The 24,025-nt window shown below is 39.1% G+C and overlaps 1 protein-coding gene across 1 annotated transcript in view; it reads right to left on the bottom strand.

Annotated features, from left to right (window-relative positions):
• The window catches only part of CDC73 (cell division cycle 73), a 101,765-nt gene that overhangs the window by 48,795 nt on the left and 28,945 nt on the right, over nucleotides 1–24,025 (bottom strand). The window contains exon 10 of the mRNA XM_032118149.1: nucleotides 20,941–21,005. Coding sequence (XP_031974040.1) covers nucleotides 20,941–21,005 — 65 coding nt within the window. The remainder of the gene's footprint in view (nucleotides 1–20,940; nucleotides 21,006–24,025) is intronic.

Here is a 24,025-nt window from a genome sequence, read left to right as displayed (position 1 = left end):
ATCATTTTGTGTGATGAAATATGCAATTATAGAATGAAAGCTCTACATTCCTTTCTCTGAATGTTTTACTGTTTTCTAGCTTGTGTTTAAGCTATTTGCTCACTCTACTAGAATATAAAAACAGTTCATGTTAACAATAGTGCAATAATTATTTATATCATTAAAAGCTTGGACAAGTTCTCTCACTTCCTTTCCCCATACAGCAAGAAAAAAATGCATTTTTGATTAGCAATAAGATACAAACTTATAGCTAAAACTCTAATTTGTCTGCAATGCATTAAAAAAAGGGGATAAAAGATAAAACTATTCATTGAATATAGAAGTACAAGAGTTTGTATAATATTTGCTTTAAATGTTTTTACTTCTCTGTATGTCTGCTTCAGGTTGAAAACAAATATAAAAAATCATAATGGCTCAAAACTTATGATGGGAGAAAAAAATTGTGACATCATCAGTACCCTCATTATGGCAAAGAAAATTCTCAGAAAAGCTGGCCTGGTAACAAAAATCAGAAATTGGAATACCATCATCTCCCCGTATTTATTTAACTTTCAACTATTATAAAGATTTACACATTGATACTATAGGACCAAAATTAAGTCCCACCAAAAAAAAGTTGTTATTCAACAACAGAACTGTTCCTTTCATGTCTCCAGTTACATCAGTGGTATGAGTTATTTGCACATCCCACACCAATAGAATTAAGAATGGAAAATGCACGACTACAGCTTTTGCTGTAGTAGAACTGATCCCATCCCCTGTCACTGAGAGATCTTTCATGGGTAAAGTTCACAGTCTGTTCTAAATTTAAAAAATTACATGTCAAGGTACTTCCAAGCCTCAGTGGCTTGTTCTGAGAGAAAATTCAGTGCCCACTAAGATCTTCACTTAAATTTATAAACTCAAATTATGGGATGGCAGTGATCTAGAAGAGATGAGACAGACTGCCTTTCAGGTTAACCTTACTAGAACAGCAATTTAGAATCTGCTTTTCTTTGCAGTGCAGTAATACAAAACGTGTCAGTCCTCATTTACAAAGTATTTTCAGAATATATCAACATGTTAAGACATGCATCAACTGTCTCCAAGCCCCGGCTGAATCAGGCACTGGAGGGGAGGGAAGCACCTAGAGGCCATTACTTTAGACTGCCTCCCCCTTCCCACTAATTTTCCTGATATGTTAACGCAGTCCCCAATCACACTTCAATCTAAAATACCTACATAATCCCAGAGGGCAAGAAAATCTTTTCTCTTGAATGAATGCTCATTGCAATGCATGGAAACGTCCTAGGAGGAGATGAAAGGGAAAGGGAAGATGCTAATATAGAAGCTACTACTTCTTCCATTTGTGCTTTTGGGAAGAACAGGCTTGTAACTGATTTGCAGAAACATCACTTGTTGCCATATTTTCCCAATTTTAAATGCCATTTCTCAGTCCCTCTTATGCTGTCAAATAGCACAAATAAATAAATATTGGACAATCACTCAGTCACACTGTGAGAACCACACGTCTCAATGAAGAGCAGTATTGTCCTTTCCATGTCAGATTGTCCTTCCAAAGCAGGATGTGATTCGGGGCACAGTCTCATCCCCCTTGCAGAACACATCACTGAACATGGCACTGGCTGTTATTTCCACAGATCCCATCTCCAGCACTGCTTCCCAAGCCCAGGCACTCCGTGGGCACCCAGGGGAAGGAGGGAGGCAGGGAAGCTGCATGGCCAGCTCTGAAATGCTGCACTGTGCAAATGTAGGTCAGCAAGGACAGAACGTGGGCTCTGCTTTGTACCAAGAGTGAATCAAAGGCTTTCCGGGGCAGGAGGCTGGGGGAGGGCTCTGGAAAACAACTTCTTTCAGCAAATCAGTGAAAAAGGAGCTTGAATGTCAGAAAACAGAAGAGCGAAACTAAAAATGCAGCAGCTGATCAACACCACACAGGTTGGAAATACAGGGCAGGCTCAGTGGCAAGGAAAAACATTACAAAAGTGAGGCCAAATTAGAAAGCAGGATCTGGAATTCCAGTCATAAGTGTTTACACTTCTGCACTTGAACATAGGAACCTATGAGGTAAATCCATTCTTCTAACAAAATTTTAGTGCATGTGTTTTATTAAGACCTGAACCAAATTCCAAGTCATGACATGATGGCATAAACAGCAGATCAGTAACTCCACAGAGAATACTTTACACATAGTACCCTGGCAAACCAAGAGCAAAGCAAATTAGATCACTTTTGCCTAGGATTTGTATTTAATCTTCACACAAAGAGTTAATTTCAGCCTTCATTTGTTCCAGGTTAGCTCAAAAGAAACAGAGCCTGGTACAATATGGTACCTTCCTTTCACAGCTAAAAGACTGCAAAGGAGTTTAGCTGAACATGGGATATGGATGAAAACTACCACATTGCTGTTCTGATATTGCCATGGTAACAGTTACAAGAGCTCTCTTAAGCATTTAAATCTGACAGCTTTCCTGATAACACTAACTGAATGATAGTAATGATGCATTTTGGTTCATGAGCTAACTGCTCTATAACCACAGGGTACGAACCGTTCCCTACACTTTTCTCAAGACTGCTTTTGGTCAACAGGTTCTGACCGAGACAGTAACCTTGAATTACCACTCAAAAAAGAAAAAAAAAAAAGGGAAAAAAAAGAAGTCCCTTCAGCTCAGGGAGTACTCATGGCTTAAAGCTTTATGCACTCTCAAAGGTTTCCATTCGAATGCTGAAGTTGCGCACAGTCGGTGTGCAGAGTGGAGAAGTCAAGACTGCTGAAGTCTTTGATGGGATTTTTCTCAAAGGGTTTTCATTCGCCTGGGAAGGCTGGAGGAAAAAAACCCACCTTCTGAAGGGTGGATTGAATTGTGGCTGACCTTCAAGATGTCATTTGCTCAAGAAAAGACAATGAGGAAGAAACAGGCGTTTTTATACAATCTTTTTCAGTTTGTAACCAATATACACTTTTTTCAATTACAAAACACTGCAAGCTGCTCTACCTCAGTAGAGGCCAAAGTGCACTGAGGAATACACTGTGTGCTCTGAGAACAAGGGCATCACAGCAATGCCTCCGCCTCCTATTAGCCCATTTAGCTTTAGCTAATATTAAGTGGCATTTTTCAGCTGTTTAATATGAATATTCTGGGAACCACTCGCTCTGATCTCCCAGATGCTCAGTGTGGGCATAATGGAGAAGTCTCTTTTTCTTTACCTCATTAAAAAGTGAAGTGTGTGAAACACGTTTGTCATCTTAACATTTCAAGGATACCAGCTTTGATAATGTCTTGCAACATATTCAACTAAAAAAGATTAAGATACTGAAAACAGTGTGAAATCTTTAAAAATTTCCCAAGGTGACAAAAATTCAGATTTCAGAGGAAACAGTCATGCTTGCAAGGATCTAAGTGAGGAATCTTTTCAACACAAGAAAGTCTTCAGAAGGTAAAGTATTCCCAGTTCTTTTGCTGTTAACACTTTTTAAAGTTTTATATTAAATTAAAAATTAAAAACGTCCATGCCATCCTAAAACCACCAAATCCCTCCACACTCTTGAAAAACCACAACCCCACCACATCTTTTCCTGTGGAAAGGCCAAGTGTTCCCACATCTCAGTAAGGCTCAAAGTTTAAATTGAGAAAAACCAACTGCCACAAGAAATCCTTTGTTAATAAAATACCAGACAAGACACCAAAGGAAACTAAAACCTTACTCACTGCCTTTCCTAAATATTTAGCATACCCTGCATTTAAACAAGCTGAGGCCTAAGAACTATTTTGAGAATAAGAATAACCTACAATCTTGCAGGTTTCATTCAGGATTTGTGTGTCACTGTCATCACTGTCAAAAGAAGCATCAATTTACGTCACATTTTAAACCTGTTTTGCCCTAACATAGGTTTATACAAGATGATAAAACAAAAAATGAAACACTGGAAAGCACCATCTGTGACTCAGTCAAAAATTTAATGCTGCTACTTAATGCAAATGCCAGTCTTTTTATAGGCATTCTTCCAAAGTCCACCTAGACATCGATTTTTGCAGCCATAAAAATTCAGCTCAATTATCCAGCCTTCTGAATGAAGAGAATCAATTTCCCATTGTATCATCTTTAAATAATTTAAAATATTGTATTTTATTGACTGGTTTTTAGTGCAGAAAAGGGTAACAATTTTATGTCCCAAAAATGTAAAGAAATGACACAACAATTCAGAGGTAGTCTTAAGGTTACTTGAGACTCTAAAATAAAGGTAAATATCTCATCTATACCTGAGGGAACAACTAGCACCTCTATTGCCCAAAAAGCAAATTACAAAGCTTATGCTGTACCCGTAGTGAGGCATACCAAAGGGAAAAAAAAAAACCCAGCCAAAATGCAACAAACCCACAGAAATCACGTTGTTCATATATAGATGTATCTTGAACAGAAAAGTATTTTCAGTAAGACCTCTATTTATGTCATGACAAAATTCTGTCTTCCAAATCTGAAATTATTTTTAAGACCTGATGCAGCAGTTTACATCTATTATTTGATCAAATTTGACATGGTTTAACAATTTTGGAAGTTATCCGCATTAATTAAACAACCTAATCTTTTCCCTGAATTCTCAAAATGGCAAAAAAAATAATTAGGGCAACAATGATAGATAATCACAAGTCTTTTACTTACATAAATTGAAATTTATTCAGAGTTAAAAGCTGTAGTCACTACTTCCTACTATCCAGCTGTGAACTATCCCCTTTTTAAAAAGCAGGCAAATTTGTTTGCTACATCCATCAAAGGTATGATTTTCTTTCTAACCAAAATTCAGTTGAGAAATGGATGCTGCAAACAACTTCAGAGATCCAGCTTTCATTAATGTTAATAAAGGAATGACAGCCTTGTGACAATAATCTGGAGGCTCTAAGCCTGAATGAAATATAATGCTGTCCTAGTTATTAAGAAGTGCACTGCCTGGATCCCTCAACCATTTTCATTTTGTTTTCCCTTCCACCATTTCCATGTTTTCTATTAGTAGAAGTTAAGCAGTTTGAATGATTTATCATCCAAATTTCATGCTAGCAGAGCAGAATGGAAAAACTAGAATAAAGTACACAATTACATTTCTTCCCATTCATTATTATCCCATCCTCCTATTCATTAAAAAACTTTACACCCTTGAACACACTTTTAAGAAGAATCTTCTAGACATTCCATAAATTGAGAGTTTTAAGAAACACTACTTTGGTTTTGCCTGTAAGACTCCTTATGACCAGTCAAGTATTAATGTTTTACCTCTTCCAATTCTGTAAGAAAAAAACACCTATGAATCTTGTATTAATTTTTTTTTCATTGTAAAATCTTTTACATGGAATAAAGAGTGTTCTTTTCCCCCATTTCTTATGACAATATTCTCTTGGACTTATGAGTATTAGCACCTGAAGCATGAACATAGTACTTGAATTCATCAGACCCTGATTTACTCATTGAACAGATAAATCCTAGGATGTTCCTGACAAAACAGATGACTGTTAAGTGTTGTTTCTTTTTTCTCACAACAGTGGAATTGCAGCAAGCAGTCCATGCTGACATATCCTGGCTAGGACATAGCAAAGTTCTTCTGCACCAGTTCCAAGTGCAGCCATTTCAGCACATACAACTATGATCCAGTTTAAATTTAAGATAAATTGCAGTTGGACAATGCTCTCACTCTGAAAGGATGGACACTTCTTCCACAGGTTCTCTGAGCAACCCGTTCCAGTGCCCCACCACCCTTGCAGGAAAGAATTTCTTCCTGACATTTAATTTCAGTCTAAATCTCCCCTCTTAGTTTGAACTGTTCTCCCTTGTCCTATCACTATGTGTCCTTGTCCAAAGCCATTCTCCCTCTTTTCTATAGGCCCTCTTTGAGCACTGCAAGGCTGCAATGGGGTCTCCCCAGAGCCCTCCCTTCTGCAGGATGAGCAGCCCCAGCTCTCTCAGCCTGTCCTTGGAGCAGAGGAGCTCCAGCCCTCCGAGCACCTTCGTGGCCTCCTCTGGACCTGCTCTAACAGGCCCAAGTCTGTCTTGTGCTGAGGATTCCAGAGCTGGATGCAGCACTGCAGCTGGGGTCTCACGAGGGAACAATCCCCTCCCTTGACCTCTGGCCACCCCCCTTTTGATGCAGCCCAGGATTCAGGTGGCCTTCTGGGCTGTGAGTGCACACTGAGGCTCATGTCCAGCTTTTCATCCACCAGAACCCCCAAGTCCTTCCTTGCAGTCCTTCTCCCAGTCTGTGCTCACCCCAGTCTGGGATTGCCCCAACCCAAGTGCAGCACCTTTTGCACTGGCCTTGTTGAAGCTCATTAGGGCCTTCACAATCCTCAGCATATTGTGTAACCCAAGGTGCTGGACAACTTCCATTTTTTTTGATGGCACTTTAAGACTTGGGCAAAAATAGCTTTACATATTTGCTGAACATATTTCACACTGGCTTTGTCAGTTACTTGAAGTGAAAAATGATGACAATGAGATGTGTTGCCATAGAAAAAAAAAGGCTGCCTCCCACCACAGCCAACTAAAACATTTGGCATTTCATTTGTTTCAGTGGCCAAGACAGACAAGAATGTGTTTGTCCCTGGATTTTGGGAAGAAAAAAAAAAAAAAGGAATTATTTTTCCAACTGTCAACAAAGCTTTCTTTTCCTGTTGTCCTCCTTCCCTTTTACAACTACTTCTTCACAGCTAGAGGTTTGCTCAAGTTATCAGAGATATGCTGTAACCCCCTAAAAGTGAGTCTTTGCAAGATGCAATATGAAAAACTAAGCATTTCTCTAAACAAACCCCATAACAATCTCCTTCCTCACCCAAACACCTCAAAAACACATTAAACATTCGCTCTCAGAGAAATTTCTAACTAGTCCTTTTAAACAAGTGAACACTAACTCCCTAAAACCACTTTTTCTAAGACTCCCAGAGATGGCACAAACCTGTCTGCTTCTAATAAATACCAAACTACAGTTTCTGAATTTTCTATGCAACATTTTCAAAGCTTCCTAACAAGTTTTAGTCCTTTAGAGAATTGGTCATATATTACAGACCAACTCTCTGCTTAACAGCGGCATCAGATGATATTAGACCAAATCAAAATTACTTGTTTCAAAAAAAACCAGTAAGTACAGATAAATGTTGACCAGGACCTGTTATTACCCATACTCCCTCCCTAAACAGTTGGTAGAATTTAGCCAACAAGTCACAGGCATATTACCCAAGTTTCCCTATTTAACTGAAAAATACAAGGGCAGAAGACAGAAATTCACCTACACAGATTCAGCTATAGGGATGTTGTAATCTAGGACTCCACACATGCAGAATGGGAACAGAAATTATCAGCACATTTACTCTGCTGTTGCTAACTGCATTAAATGAAAAATATTTTAAAAGCCCAGCAGAAATCCTTTAGAATAATGGACAGTAATTACAAAGTTTGTAAGCTGTGACACTTCAGTAAGTGTTATACAGTACATCTCTTTCTATTAAACAGGGAGATAAAAGATGCAAAAACCACAAAAGTCATACTTCAGGGGAAATACACAGGCAGGACAAGCACTTAAAAGAGAAAATATTCTGCCCTAAGGAGCTTGTATAAGTAAATAAGTGGGCAAATTTTAAGTGGTAGGCTTCAATTCATCAGTTTAAGTACTGGAAAAGAGTGTTTTTTCTTGTGTAATGACAATTGAAATAAAGTGTGAAAGCACTGACTATGCCCTAAAATAAACAGTCTATTAAACATCCACAGCAATTTAATTTCCTATTCCTTTCTCAACTTAAACACCCCAAACATAAAACTGAAAGCTAAACAAATTATCTTTGTGCTTGCCAACCAAAGTAAAACCAGAAGTTAAAAATACCTTTACCATTTTTAACTTTTTTTTTTTTTCCACTATATACACAGAACAAGAGCATTATGAAAAATTTTAAAGGAACTGAATTTACTGCTGGATGTCCATGAGATCCAGATGATCTGGAACTGGGCACTGTGGAAAACATGCAGGCTGTGCAGGTTGGTTAATAAATACTATCGTGGTTCTGTATAATCCAGCCATTACTGCCTGCAGTGAAGAGCAGTTGAATTTTATTTGTGGCTCTGGTGCAGACTAGATCTGCAATCCCATGGGAGCTCCACACAGCACTAAGAAATGGGACCTCAGAAACCAGAGGAGCAGGAATCACATGTGGCAGTCTGGGGAAGCTGCTCCCAAACCCAATGGGCAAACAATGATCTGAAGGTTTATCAAGATTCAAGGAAAGGTGGGAAGTCAAAACACATTAATTTAAATGCACTGCATTCCCATGTGAGTTTTCCAATGCAGGAGTAAATTGGCCTTCACTCACTGTAAACCAAGGAAATTAAACTACGTACAGCTCACTAAATTAATTTTATTCCTAAAGACATCACCAGCCAATGGCAATTTAATGTATTATAACTTATGAATGTTGATGTTGTACACTTTGGTAATTTGCATTAATTTGCTTGAGTGCCTTAATCTAGATATAGCCTTAAGGAATCTTGTATATTGCCATTTTAGATTGCATCATCCATTGTATTAAGGAGAAAAGGTTACTTGTGAATGGCAGAACTATGAAGCACTTGCTTTAACAGGAAAACACAGACAATTATTGAAGGCTCTTAACTTCCTAATGACTCCCAGCCATGCTCAGGTGGCAAGAGCTGCACCCTGGAAAGACCTGATGTGTTTAATTACAATTGAAATATAAATTAAGATTTTAACCCACTAAAACAAATCCTGGTTTGGGGAGCTCAGCAGCTACAGGAGAAATCTGGGAGGAAGTTCCACAAGATCTTCAAGTCCCTGAAGGGCACTGACAGAGACACCAAGGCTACCAGGAAGAACCACGGTCATGTTTCAGACACACCAGGGCATTTTTCACGCCAAAGCTTTACACAGCTATTGTTGTTTGATTGCTTTTTGTGTGAGCACAAAGGTACCTCCAGAAACCTATTTATTTGTCACAAAATCCCTTAACAAGCCTGGAACCGAGGAGGATCCAATGCTGAAAAAAGCAGGCAACTTGTAAATTTAAATTATTAAATAGCTCCCAGGTCAGCACCAGGCTGGAGGCTACCACAGAGGGATGAGGCTTCAGGGGTTAAGAATCAGTTCATTCCAGGAAGGGAATACCTGTGAATTCTGCTAGAAAGCACACAGGATCCACCATGACTTTCTCCTACAGCAGCTGGGTCATAAGGATTAAGCCAGACTGCAGGTAGGGTTTTATCAACAGAAAAGAAAAATATTAGAATATTAAGCAAAAGAACTGAAAGCTAACTAAACTAAAATGATGTAAATAAAAAGATGTAAATAAAGTAGGAAAATCCTGAGTTTTAAACATTTTACAGTGAAAAACAAAGAAGTAAAATGCAAATAAAATTCACAGTAACGCCTAAATTTACCCTGAAGCATAACAGATTCACTACAAATCAGTGTTGGAGTAAATGAACTACTAATACATAAACCCAGAATACATCTTTATTTTTCCATCAAGATAATGTCAAAGAGTACATGACACGTATAACGGCAAGGTATAAATGCCTTTCTGCAATTCAGCTAGAAGCAAAACATTCCCTCCCACCACCATTATCTTCAGACTTGCCAGAGAAGCTCATGCTACTTCCTTCATCCCTGAGAAAATAAAACATCTGCCTACCCCATCAGCTTTTAATCTTCTTATGGACAGAATTAATTTAGCTTCCTTCTGGGGAATGTGGTGGGAGAGGAAACTGGCCAAGCCTATTTGAGCCAAAGTCAGTCTTTCGTTTAAACGAGAAAAAGAGCAGGGAGGAGGAGGAAAAAACCATAAGCTGTGAACACTCTTTAGTTATGCCACATTTATGAAGTATCAATACATTTCTCTGCATTTTACCATAGTTTAAATATGACTTCACTAAAGAAACACCACTTTATTGAACATAAGGCAGAAACTCCCTGAAGCATGCCAAAGATTAAATGTCAGGTTTATCAATCACTTCCATTCCACTTAAGAGAGGCATCAGAAAAAGTTACATTATTTCCTTAAAGGTATGATTCTTATTTATAACTAAGAACTTTCACAAATATTAGTATACAAGTAACACTATCCTAGTGTTTAACTTTAATCCATTCTGGATCCTAACCTGGAGGATGTTGAGTACTTATTACCTTTTATATTCTATTCCTCTCAGCTCCATATAAAGGAGTAATAAAATAATAGTTGAAAATACCTTCTGTGTACTGCAAATTTCTGTCTATAAAATGTTCCCTGCATATGGATTACTGTTATGGTACTCATTCTTTAAAATTATCTAATACCCACATTCGTATTTGAAAGGATTACAATTCACAGAATTTGGTATTACAAGCCAAGTGCAGGCAGCTTTCCAGAGAAGAAAATAAAAGGACATTAAGAGTCATGCTGAGCCCTGCCAGGGGAAGGAATATAAGAGGCATATTGAATCTGTGGTTTTGTTGTGCAGTGCAATAACACACATATGCAAGCTACCCTTATTAAATATTTAGCTCACCTTAGGTGAGCAAATTGCCTGATTAGGCACTTTCATTATTCTGAATGGGAACTGTAACAAACAAGTAAACACAGTTTTTGAAAGGTTTCAGCCATGAACAAGGAAGTTGATTTACTTATTAAAACTTCACCTTTGAAATCTGAGCCAGCTATAAACCTACCCTTTAAAATCAGATGTAACATTCAGGCAGTTCAGAGTCCCTTTAGATTTTAATTTCTAAGACAGCATTATGATCCATTTAGGATTTTAATATGTATTTTACTACTTTAATCTGCATTTCACCTGCTGTTCATGTCCAGATATTTTTGGAAGCTTTTTCTTGACATTATTTTCCAGACATAATTATGCATGTGAAAGCTACTATAAAAATCATTGTTTGCTACAGGACACATCACCCTAAAACAGAATGGCTTTTATAGACCAATACGAGATAGCTGCATATGTTCTGTATATTATAATATATTCTGTGTATTATTAGCTACAAAATATTTAGCTTAAGGCTTTATAAAGCCCTCTCTATCCACAAGTCTTTTGTTTTAGTTAGCAATCATGATAAAACACAACTAATCGGGCAGGTTATTTGCTTTAATGATGACTGTATTCCATTTTTATTTCAGTTATATGTAAATCTGTTTGCCTGATTTACACCAACTGCTCCAAAGGTAACTGGGATTAGGGCTGATAGAGTGCCGCATAATGCACCCTCAAGTCTCCAACGCCAAAGCAAAAGGAGAGTTGGTTTTCCCCCACCTCAGTCTGCTTTAGTAACATTCCCTCCCTCCTCCCACAGTATGATTCGAAACTACTTCCCAATTTCAATAAAACCTGGAGAAAACTTATTGCCTTTGTCAACTTTTATGAAAATTGCTGGCCAGGGAAATTAAATCCTTGAATTACTGCTCCCAGGGAGGGAGAGGCAGGCAGGCTCTGTGTCTCCTCAAAATGGCAGCACCAAGCCACCCAAAGCCACACATCTGTAACTCAGCAGCTGCACTTTTCCCCAGGCCAAGGGAGGCCATGAGGAGACACCCACTTCACTTAGAGGAAGAGAGGCTCAGGCAGTTATAGAGACAAAACCCATTATTTGCATGAAGAAACCTAGAATTTTTTTAACAATATTCCAAATGAAAAGTACTATGAATTTACAGCCACTAGACTGACAGTTAACCACAAGCAAACTTATCACATCATCACTTTGCTTAGTCACACCAAGTTTTCCTTTGCACTTGAACTGAATTTTAAAAGCCTATCTGTTGCTCATGCACAAAATCTACGCATATATCTTTATGGTGAGCCAGAAAGGAAGAGATTTCAATTCCAAAAATACATCCTAAGTTTCTTAAAGCAGCAAACCAACTGAACAGTTGGACTTCCTAAACCTTAATGTGCCAAATACAATGGTAATCTAAGGTGAAATAAAAAGATGCTTTGTTAATATTCATGTTGTATAAAGTCTAACCAACAGTTTTATAGGCCAACTAATTAAATGATGTATTTGTAAAAACCACAGTTGTTCTCAAAGTTATTTATAAATTTCTTTCAACTTCCCAACTTCCTTAGATAAATTTGACATTTTAAGTACATTGGACAAACCTTCATTATTTAAAATAGTTAACTACTACAGATGCATAGATCCAAGATTAGCTTTTTACAATTTAAAAGAAAATCAAAATGTTTGTCTCTCAAAGAAATTTACATTTGGGCTACATATTTTTTGTTTCTCAAAGGTAAGGAACCAGATTTATTTTACCAGATCACCTTCTTCAGTGCTGAGTCTTGAGTCCCATATGCATGAGACCTGTGTTACCTAGAAAAACCCCAAACTAAAAATCTCCAGAAAATCCCATAAACCTTCTGGGAACAAAGAGGGGCAACAGAGAAAGTGGTGAATGAGATTTAAACCAGCCAATGCATCACTCAGTGCCTGCCGGCATGCACTTGCATACACACACATCTCCCCTTAACTCCCTGAGCTCAGCTGAGTGAGTCTGAGATGAATCCAGAGTCACAACCCACCCTTGCAGCAGCAGTGATGCAAGTGGTGTCAGCAATAGCATATTGCTCAGTGCAAACACGAATGCAGCTCCAGATGGCAGCTCAGCAGCTCGCAGTCACAGGTATATTCCAGGAGGGATGAGCAGTACTGCCCAAATGCCAGGTGAGTGAGCCATAACTAATGCAGAGTTCATTATATGGCCTTTACAGTCTTTTACCTAACAAGAAAGCCTGTGCTGAACAGACTGTTATCCAGAACCACCAGGAGCAAACCTGAGTAAATCAGGACTTTGCCTACAGACATCCTAAAAGTGAGGACACGCTGATTGAACAGCAACAGTGTGGCTGCATAAAAGACACAGTCAGATTAACACCTGGATTTAGATGGAACACTAAAATCTCACAAATTTCGAGACCTAAACATAGTCACTCTTAATCAATTACCTTCTTAAATGGTGCAAGAAGGAACTGCCAAAAGAGCTTAAAAATATGTCCTATCTTACTATTCTAATTGGATCTTCTCATTAGTTATGTTGCAGTACCTGGAAATAGTGACCAATGATATCACTTATAATCCATCCCCCAAAAGACTTAAGAACCAGGGCCAGCATTTCATCAACATTTGCCTCCAAAGCTCTCAGTTCTGAGCTCTGCAGGTTTAATGTGCTTTGAAAAGACTATCTTTGCCTTACATATTCTGACTGAAGAACTAAAGAACACCTGCCCATGCCACACTGCTGTAATAACTGTGTACCTGCGAACAAAATCTGTCACATTGAGATACCCTCTGCTATCACACACTCCCAGTCACATACTGAAAGAATTCAACAGAAGGGAAAAAAACCAACTAAACAACAAAATAAACCCACAACTGCAAGAAAAAGGAAAGGAGGTGGACCTTTAACAGAATAACAACAGAACAAAGTCCCCAAATTGAAACAACAGTCCTTAGGTATGTTCAAAGAGGGCAACAGTAAGGACTAAGCACAGAACTTACAAAAATAATTATAAACAAATCAAAAAGGAGAGTTAGCTCTGGCTTAACTAAGTAGTAGTAAACAGCATGAATGAGATGTACAAGAGCCTGGGCTCTGAGGCAGTTCCTATGGATATTGCTAGGGTAACAAGCTATCCTACTTCCCAAGCTCAGAAGAAGGAATGACTGTGATACTAAATTAGACATAAGCAAGTACGCCAAGCAGAAAACTTGTTTCCACAAATAATGAATTCTACCTTACTCTATGACGAGCAAACACCTAAGTAGTAAAGTGTCACAGGGCCTAATCACAATGGTATAATCTCAAAATTTTTGACCAGAGAAGGAAATCTTGACTCAGTTCTCACACTAGTTACATTAATCACTCAGATGATTATTAAATACTTTAATTGTAATTTTGATTTAGTTACTCTATCATAAATTGCAAACTGTGCTAGAAACCTTCAAAAGTTTGTTAAAACTCTAATTGCCGAGACAAGAGGATGGCTACCCATAACCTGCAGAGAGGAGAAGGTATGTTAAAGTGAATTATTTTTTGATCCCTCATCTGGCCCATGCTCATTTCTACTGGGTCTGCAAGACCTTTACATCTCCTTCAATTTGTGAATAAATTACAACCTACATAACAGCAGAGTTGTTCTTTCCCCAGAACTGTCAGGTGAAGATGCAGCTGTTAGACATTCATTAGATGTTTGGAGATAATTTGTAGAGGGAAAGGTGTTGACCCAGTTGTTTAACATATGCCTGTGCAGTGCATGATGTCTGACTGTTCAGAACTATTAGGACAAAGTATAAGAATCTGTAGCTCTGGTTCAGCTGGTATCACTGAGCAGCACCCTATAAAACTTTGATTACACACAAACCCAAAGACCTGAGAAAACACAAATGACTCTAAGCAGAATCCTATACAGGATTCAAGTAAAGGTGGGCATCCAATCCATAGAACACAAATGAAGCTCCCTAAGCAGTTTTATTTGGTGTCAGGTTTCCAAATTAGAGTGACTCCTGAAACATTCATAAAGGATCCCAGTGCTAGTGCACAGTGTGCATGGCAGATGAGTTTCCCAGGGGATACCCCTACGGCTGGCAAATACACTCCTGTCATTCAGCTTTGGATCAAGACAGGTCTAGGAGGTCATCTCACAACTCATACCAAGCATGTCTGAGGCTCTCAGGCCTTTGTAAGTAAAGCCTCCTGGACGTGTAAAGCTCTAACTGAATGTACACTCAGAAATGCTTTGGGTTCTCACATTTGGCCCTCCTCCATTCAAACCTCTCAAGGACCTGCCAGCTGTGCCACAAGCACCCTTAGCACTGACACAGCTGAGCTTTACCCACAGCAGTGACTCCAGGCACGCTCACTCAGGGGCAAAGCCGCACAGCTCCAGGTCTCGCTCCCTCTTGTTCAGCTGCACACTGGTGCCACACAGCAGTGCCTAACTTCCTGAGGCATGACTGGTTATACAACATCCCCTGCTTTACTTGAATTTGCCGTTCTTAGTCTCAACATAAAAGAAAACCTATTATGGGGAACAAAACAGGCAGTTCTATTGTGTAACACAGTACAACAGCCAGATATCTTGGCACAGATGTACACGATTTACAATCCCAAAGAAAACGAGTGCACCATTGTTCAACCTAACACATTTTCTTGAAAGCAGCATTTGTGTGTGATTTTTCTTGGTCTCTATCAGCTTCACTATTTACACTAGAACTCTTTAAGGGAAAGCAATTTAATATTTGAAACACGACTGAGGCAATGAAATGCCAACCACTGAAACTGTTGTGTGGGCCTTAAATATAAAATACAGTAATAGTTCTTAGGAAACTTGCATTTCATCCACTCTCATTAGAGTAATACAGACACACAAAGACTTCTTGTCTGTTACCCCAGAGCAGTGTAAGGTTGTTGGCAGACTATTCTGGAGAAACATCCATTTCTCCAGCTCAAAGATTTTTCTGAGTTCATAGTCATGTCCTGGCCCTCAACCCTCATGGACCAAGGACCTCATGAGTATGTCTGAATTAGTTACAGATGGGTATATTTATGGTGAAAAATAATTTACAAACCCAATAAAACAAATATCTACCTCAATTATCATCTATGGAAAACTTTTCTAAAAATATCTGCCCTCCATACAAATCTATGTAACTTTATGATTCTATATTATTACAGTTGTCCTCACCTCCTCTTGCTGGTTAAAAACTGAATAGGATGCACAGAGAGAATTCACAGAAAGCTGCTCAGCCTGCAGAGGGGAGTGGGAACATGGGCAGGCTGCTGTTGCACTCACATTGGGAATAATGACCACCTTATGCACAGGCTGCATGAAAATTATGCTGCATTTCAGAGCCGGTTTCAGACATTTCAAAGAGTCCGTTGTTTTGCTGACTCCTCCCTCAATCCCACTGTCCTCCAACATTTTAATGAGATTAGGACATGACACAGAAAACTGGTGATGTGGATAAGTAGGTATCTCTCCTCCATCTCTAGTATTAAAGATGTATTAAATTTTATTTCTTTTTAAAAGTGCTATTTATCTGAACACTCAGAGACAACATCCAACCCCACCATATGCTTCTTAACAGTCATTTTGAGTTTTGGCACTAAATCACAATCTTAATTCCTCATGATAAGTTATAAGGTCCTGTGGATTTACCTACTCACATAGAAGCATTCAATTTTCTTAAGTCTTTTATATAAAAAAGTACATGCACACACCATGTTGATTGTTTCTGCCCCAACTGCTTCCCCTCTAATGGCTCAGCCTGTAAAGTGCCATAACTTAGCCATTCCCTTCCTTTATACTACACATTATTCCTTTGAAAATACACCACAGGTGGTTAAACAACCTCTCAGTTTACAAAAAAAAAAAAAATTACAGAGATTATACCCAACTCAAAAGATTTTGAGGGCAATAACAGTAACATTCTCTGATGAATTAATGCCCAAATCTGATACTGACCACAAACTGATGATAAACGCTGCTGACCTTAGGGGCGCTAAATCAGTCTCCAGTTCTTCTGAAATTATACCTGCTTGGACTGTGGCTTACATAGGGACTTCTTTTTAATTAGCTGGTTTCTGTTGGGACTATAAAATGTATTTGTTATAACTGAAATGCAAAGCATTTACTTTAATTATTGATATTCTCATACGTTTACTCAGGGTGCTTTTACCCAAAGATTGCTGTAAAGCCTGGCAGTGCACAATGGAAAGAAGGATGTTACTTTTGTCAGTTTGCAGGAAAAATATCACTGAACTCAGAAGCACTGAAGAGTTACATAGAATTTCTTACTTTTGAAGTCTGAATACACCACAGAAATTTGCATTGGAGTTTGTTACAAGTGAAGTGCCTCAGCTGAAGCCCTCACTAACTATACCGATCCATCCAGGTATAGCTCCAAACTCTCTGGGAAGGCCATCAGCTCAATCCTGCAAGAGCTCTTGTATCTGCCTGTTTACTGAACAGGAAGAGAAAGAAATGCCAACAGTAGCTCTGGCTACTTATGAGTGCAGATGATCAATGACAGATTCCATTACTAGCAGCAAAAACCAAAGACAAAGGAAGCTCCCAAGCTTCAGCAGCCCTGAATGCTAAAAGAAACAAACCCCAAGTTCAAAACAGGAGAGCTTTTCAGCAATTAAGAACAACAACAAAATCATTTCTGCAAGGGCTTACTGCAGTGCTATGCAGTTCTTGTTCACTCAAACACAAGGTTCCAGCACCTGAATCACCCTGACCAGCCAGGGCACTCAGAACTCAGAGGAAATCACCCTACAGAACCCCACAGGTTTTCATGCTATTTCTTTCTTTCATTCATATCAAAGCCATGAGAACTCAAGGCAAAAAGCACAAAGATGAATAAACCCAGCATCACCATGACTATTATTGTAATGGACAAACAAATATTATTTGCAACTGCACACAGTCAATACAAAGCATGCCCTCAGCTTGGAATAGTTTAGTACCCACAGCCAGCTTTACCAAGTGCTCACAGAACAAGCAACTTCTCCCTACCCTGCCCTAGGTGAAGATAACTGGTCTGTGCTGATCTTTACATCTCAAGCTTAACAGCTAAATGCTTCACATATCCTAGTTACAGAAACAAATAGCCCAAAATTTCAATTTCATTATACATAAAAGGTGAGACTCACCTTCTAGGCTTCCACCAGATGACACTGGCCTAGGCTCCAAGTTAACATTTCCCTTTAGAAAAGCAGGAGGCTAAAGCCCCAAAGATGTCAAATTTACACAAGTAACAAAGAATACATTCAGAATATCAGCTTAAGATTCTCTCTTGGCACTACCTCACACCCTGCGTGGTACAGAAATACAAACATACTTCTGTTCCAGAGATTGATCCACCTCAAACAGCAAACTTTCCTAGGTAAAAACTAGAAGTTGTTCTGCTATACATGGGAATAAGCTCGGAAGTGAAGCCTGCAGGGAGACCTGCAGGTTTTGAAAAGTCATGCTGGACAGTTTGCTATGTCAACTTCTGGGGAACCAGATAGCAAGAGCTAGCACCACTAGCTTACTTACTACTTTTCCAAAACAATCCAGGCACATAGAAGGTGCCACAGGTATTAAAAAAGGAAAAAAAAAATTTTTTTTAAATCTTTCTGAGGAAAATGCCTTGCTATGAACAATTTAAGGTCCAGAATAATGAGATCATGCCTTCACAATAAAAATTCAATAAATAAGTCAGTTCTTCCTAAGAGAAAGTGTGCCAATTAAGCAAAAACCCTGTTACAGGGAAGAACTGCCAGCAGCACAAGTTATTTTAGCTGACATTACTTCAGAAAAAAGCCCACCATTCACCATCTGTTCTGGCACAAACTCTGAATGCTAAGAAAGTTTCCAACATCACTGATGAAAAGAAAGCAGTCAAGACGAAGAAGTTTTTGTTTTGCTGTTAAAAAGAACAAGCATCTAGGACAGCTCACATTTCAGCAAGAACAAACACAAAACAGAAGTTTTGCACATTTCATAAAAATCATTACAGAGAATTACAATAAGGCAGAGTGCAAGTGTAGGGAATATAACCAAAACAAAAACACCTTTTACGAATTTTATATGAGAAGCAGGTGGGCAACTCCAAAGAGTGGATCACTTCACACTGCAGGTAAAAAGCATGAGTTTTAAGGGAATCTGACTGCTCTCCAGAAATACATTAATGGAAGCAAACACCACAGAAGAAACAGAGGAGCCACCATGTCGAGGAGAAAAATGGCATAAAACCAGAAGCTTTCAAACACCAGGATCCATCTGGAAATCAGAGGTCTGAAGTTTGAAGAGAGCCTCTAACCAAGAGCTACCTAACACTCCAATTCCTTTGAAATGTTCGATGAGTTCACAGAGAGATCTTTCCAATACTATGAGGACAACAGATGAGATCATGCAGGTGGAATGAATTCCAATGCTATTCTCCATATTCCTAGGATTTAGCCAATGAGTACAATGGACTTTCCCATTAAACACCTAGGGGAAGCAATTACTTTCCCATTTCCTCCCTAATTTTCTCTAGCATAAAAAAATATAAACAAATCACAAAAAACCTTCAGTAAAAGCAAAGTATAAAACTTGCCAAGTGGCAGGAGATTAACCATTCTCCACAAAAATACCGTCTGAGATTATGGGTTAGAACTATGTGGTCCATCACTATGACAAAGTTTAGACAAAAACAGATGAACATAATTAACAGATTTATTTCTCCCCCTCTGAAACACAAAGCCAGGATGTCACTGCAATTTATGAATGAGCTCAATATTGAGGGCACCTTTTTAATAGTCTGGAAAATAAGGCTCCAAGAATCCCTTACCGGTTTTTTCTTAGACAAAAGCTAAGTGACAGATGGAGTTTTAATATTTCTCATGGCACCAGATTATGCTTTATGTGCAATCATGCAATACCTCTTAAACAGTTATTTTTTAAAATTCTGGTTTATGTTAAAAAACAGGTTTATTTGTAATTTAATATCTATTATATTTTCTTTCTAAATGGAACAAACCAACAAGGACAGTTTAATAATCTCAAAACCCTAGCCAGTACACTCAATACATGAGGTAGGATTCCTGGAACAAAAAACCTTAATTGTCTTTATGACCTTAAAAAACCCATATAATTTTTAGAGTTACTGTACATCCCTTCACTTTTACAGATTTTACACTGATAATCTTAAAACATTTCAACATTTCTGCTTTACTCTAATCTTGCTTTTCTCTTTCTTCTTTCTTTTTCCTCCCCACAGAGCAATTTAAACAGAACCTATTTATTAACCCCTTTCAAATCACTACCCCTTGAAGCAGATACAATATCCCATAGAAACCTGGGTTTGGTATAACAACACTCTGATCCCTCATAAAGTAGCCCAAAATTCATGCAAAGTTCAAGAACAGATCTTCAGACATAATAGGTTATCTTTTCAAATTTCTGAATTCATCTAGAAATGACACTATTTGCTGCTAAGTAGGTTATTTCCTTAAATATTCCCTTCCATTTTTTTTACAGTATCCTAATTCGAAATGAGTTGCAAATGAAAGATTTGGGAAAGGATTTCTACCAAACAAAAAAAACCTTTGAGTGCTTTTCAGAAGTTTCTACTCAAGATCCTATTTTAAGTTCAAATAAGAACTGCAAACTAGAAGTAGTGCATGGGTTTAGGAGACTGTTTAGCACTGTCTATTCATCAGATTTACATAGGTATGCAGATGGCAAAAACCTTAATGAGGGCATTACAGCAGTTTTGTAGCATCTGTCCTACTCACCAGCAGATCAAAACAGCATTTATTTGAGAGCATTCAACCCACTTCCACAAAAGCAGACAAACATTGGCCAAAGAAAGAAAAGGGAATCTGTTTGAGGATCTCTCTTTCTCATCTGTGAATGCTGCAATTCCCACTGACAGCATTGTACAGCCATACAATAGAAGTCCATCTCACCAGGCTAGAAAGCTTCAACAGTAATGCTGAGGTCTAACTCTTCTACCACCAAAAAAAATTATTTTATTAAATGCAGAGTGGGAAACAGAGCTATACTCCCAAAACCTGTGAGTATAGTTTTATCACTTATGATTATGAAAGATGTCCTTTCCAGACACACCTAAGGTTAGCAAAAACCTGGGTAAGCTAAGCATAGCAGAAAAAGGCTGCACCTCAAGAAGCCTTCCCAGCACACCTTTCTACTGCAGACCAACAAATCCCAGGGCTGCAGACCTCTCAAACGTGCAGATCAAACAAAACACGGTTTGTCTTTTCATAGAGAACACTTTCATCAATTCTGTTACTCAGCCTAAGTGACCTTCCAGAGCCTAGGACAAGAGGACAAGATCTCTGTCTCTAAACATATATTTTATATACAGGTACACGATCATGTCTGTAAAACATATTTAAGCAAAGACTTCCCACTCACCGTCACAGACTTCAGAGTCATCCCGTGGTAGGTGCCCATGGTGTCAATCTTGAAGCCTTCCGTTTCTGCAAAGAAGAAAAGCCTTCTGTAAATCCTTGTGAATACAGCAGTGTCATGTCTAAATGGACAACACTGCAGATCTCTCTGCAGTTATTTTGTCAAAGAACACATCCTGCTGGTGGTGGTTTAGGTTCTGTTCCCAGTACAAAACCTGGGTAGTCCCTAGGAAATCTGCTTTCTTTAGACAGAGGTCAGTTTGATATTTCTGCTTCCTGTAACCAGAGTAAGCTTTTGCTGCTGCATGGAATTAATTGAAAGCACTTCAGAGAAAGGCTATAAACTTAAATCTTTGTGAGAATATGTCACAACTTGCATGCAATCTCAGAAATTCTCCTCACTACAAGATTAAGCCACTCATATTCCCAGAACACATTAAAATGCAACATATTCAACTTGTATTAATGGAAAAATACACTTAAGAAACCAATTTACATGCCAACTCTAAAAGTGTGGCCTTTGTACTTAATAAATTCACTTCTGGAGTGCTGAAGAGCAACAATGTCATTGTCATATGATACAGACGACAGGATCTGCAAAAATACACAATACCAGACTAAAGGTTATAAAAAGGGGGGTTCTTGGGGTGGGTTTTTTAATTCGTTTTAATTAGATTGAATTTATGCTAAGTGTCAGAAGCCTGCAACTGCCCAATAACTAAACCTGCTGTCAGTAGCCTGTTTGCTTTTCAATACTCCTTCTCTGTCCCCCTATTCTCAGGGCTTTAAGATCAAAGTAAGCTCCTGATAAATGCCACCAGGACTCACAAGAAAACCTTTTTTCCTTTTGTAAATTCCCTAGGCTCAGCATCTACCATCAACTGATCCCATCACCCAACAATACAAACAATTCTTACCGAAAATAGCATGGTCATCACCAATCAAACCATGACAAACAAGCATTTATCCACATTAAAGCAACTTTTGGACTATTTCAACTAGAGTTGGGTAAAAGGAACTGATACTTTGCAGATAAAGCTACTTGGAACTGGTATGATTTTGTCATTTATTACACCCCATTCATACAATGCATCAGCACAAAAACATGATAGATGAAGAAATAAGGCAGAACCAAAGCATGGCTCCTACCTGAGCCTAAAAAAAGTACAAGAAAAATATTGAATTTTCAAAACTGTTAGAGCTTTTTGCTCTCATCATGAGTAAATTAACTTAAATCGAAACCCAGACAACCTTGAAAGCAATGCACATGCTCTGGGAAACTTCTGTGGCTGCTCATCCTTTCTGCTTTAGATGAGGAAGATCATCAGACACTCGAAGGAACCAAGGCAGAAAAGTTTTCCAGATTTAAGAACTCTCCAATGCCTATAAAAAGATACTCCAGAGCTGGAAACTGACCATACTCCTCTCACCAGAGAGACAGCTATCTACTTTCTGAACAGTTTGGGGTTTCACCTTCTCTCCCTCACTCCCTCAGTTATGCCACCAGACCTGGCACCCACTACCAGTCTACAAGTACTACAAGTCTACAAGACTACAAGTCACGATGCCCAGTGTCACTGACCATGTTTTGTTTCAGTCACCTCAGTTCCAGCTCTTCTTCAGCTTTACTTCTCAAGGCCACCCCTCCCCTTCTGCCAGATTTAACATTTCTGAACTACAGATACGATTCTGAGAAAGTAAAATGCAGGTACAGACACACATGAATACAGTCTTTCCTACTAGGGAAAAAAAAAAAAAAAGACAGCAGCCTAGCCTCCCTATATAAATTGATACTGCCTCCGTATATAACTTGATACTGCCTTCCCACCTTTCCCCTCAACCCCAGGCTGTAACTATGCCCTGAGTCTTAGCTCAGAGATCACACCACTGAACTTGAGCTGAACATGGTCAGATATGACTGCAAGAACACTTTGCTCTGTGACTATATAGGTCACTGCTGCTGGGCAGGGAGCATATTAATATTTCAGGTGCTGCCTGGAGCCTTGTAGAACACTTGGTAGAACTCCCCTAAGTTGAAGAGATGCTTTTGCTGACTTGGAGTGACATAAATCAGAGGTGTCTAATCTAGGCTGACAGTCGTTTGTGAATTTCAGGACATCACCACCAGAAGAACCTTTATCCTTGCCAGACTGACCTATTGTGGGTTCCTCATGCCGGTGACACAGAGCATTTCCAACTACTTTGGTCAGATGTTCTTTCCAAAGAGTACAGATCCCCCATAGCAAGAGCAGCACAGCACCATCCTCTGTTGTGCCTGGCCTGCTGTGGCTTCTTTCTCTCAGCAGAAATCCTGACTCTGTAATTAGTTCTCCGTGTTTTCTCCCTGTCTCCACCAGCATTGCAAAGGGAATAAAGGCCCACAGAGCCAGCAGCACACTTAGAAAGTAAATCAAAGGGGAGAGAGGCACCTGGCAGGGAACAGATCTCTGCTCAACTGCCACTGGTTTCATCTTTTGCGAAAGTTGTCCCAAGTCTCTCATAAAATCTGTCCTGGCTCATTTAATGAGCCACAAACCATAGATCTGGTTCTCAGCAGCTTCCTGCTCCCAGCCTTGTCCTGACCCCTCTTTCTAGCAGGAGAAGTAAATAACTCGGATGAAGAGCCACTTGTTGCCTCCAGCAAACTCCAGTTTCCTGCCTGATGAATGTTCCCAGCAGCTACACAGGGCCCCCAGTGCTATTTGGCCGCTTCTCAGGTAGCAAATAAAACAGTTCTGATAATTAGCAAATAATAGCATAGCAGCTTTCTGTACTAATGCAAATATAAGACATGTTAAATGGTCAGTGTAGGTACCCACTTACATTGCTGCAAACAGTTACTGCAGCCACTACGAGAGCTACTGCAGGGCCCATGCTCTGCTGGCTGCAGTAGGGTGGGGTCAGTAGAGGAAACCACCTCCCAAACCGCCACCAGATCTCCAATTTCCTGCCTCAAACTCTCAAGCAGCTGGTGAATTAGAGTTAAGCATCTCCAGCTTCCAGAGGGCCACAGCAAACCTCCCTGAAGCAGTAACCACACGGACACTTTTCTCAGAACACAGCTTTGTTGATCCGATCTGATCCTCTCA

Source organism: Corvus moneduloides, chromosome 9, assembly GCF_009650955.1.
Source record: "Corvus moneduloides isolate bCorMon1 chromosome 9, bCorMon1.pri, whole genome shotgun sequence".
Taxonomy (NCBI): domain Eukaryota; kingdom Metazoa; phylum Chordata; class Aves; order Passeriformes; family Corvidae; genus Corvus; species Corvus moneduloides.
The sequence above is the reverse complement of the archived record's forward strand: the minus strand, read 5'-3'. Positions and strand labels throughout refer to the sequence as shown.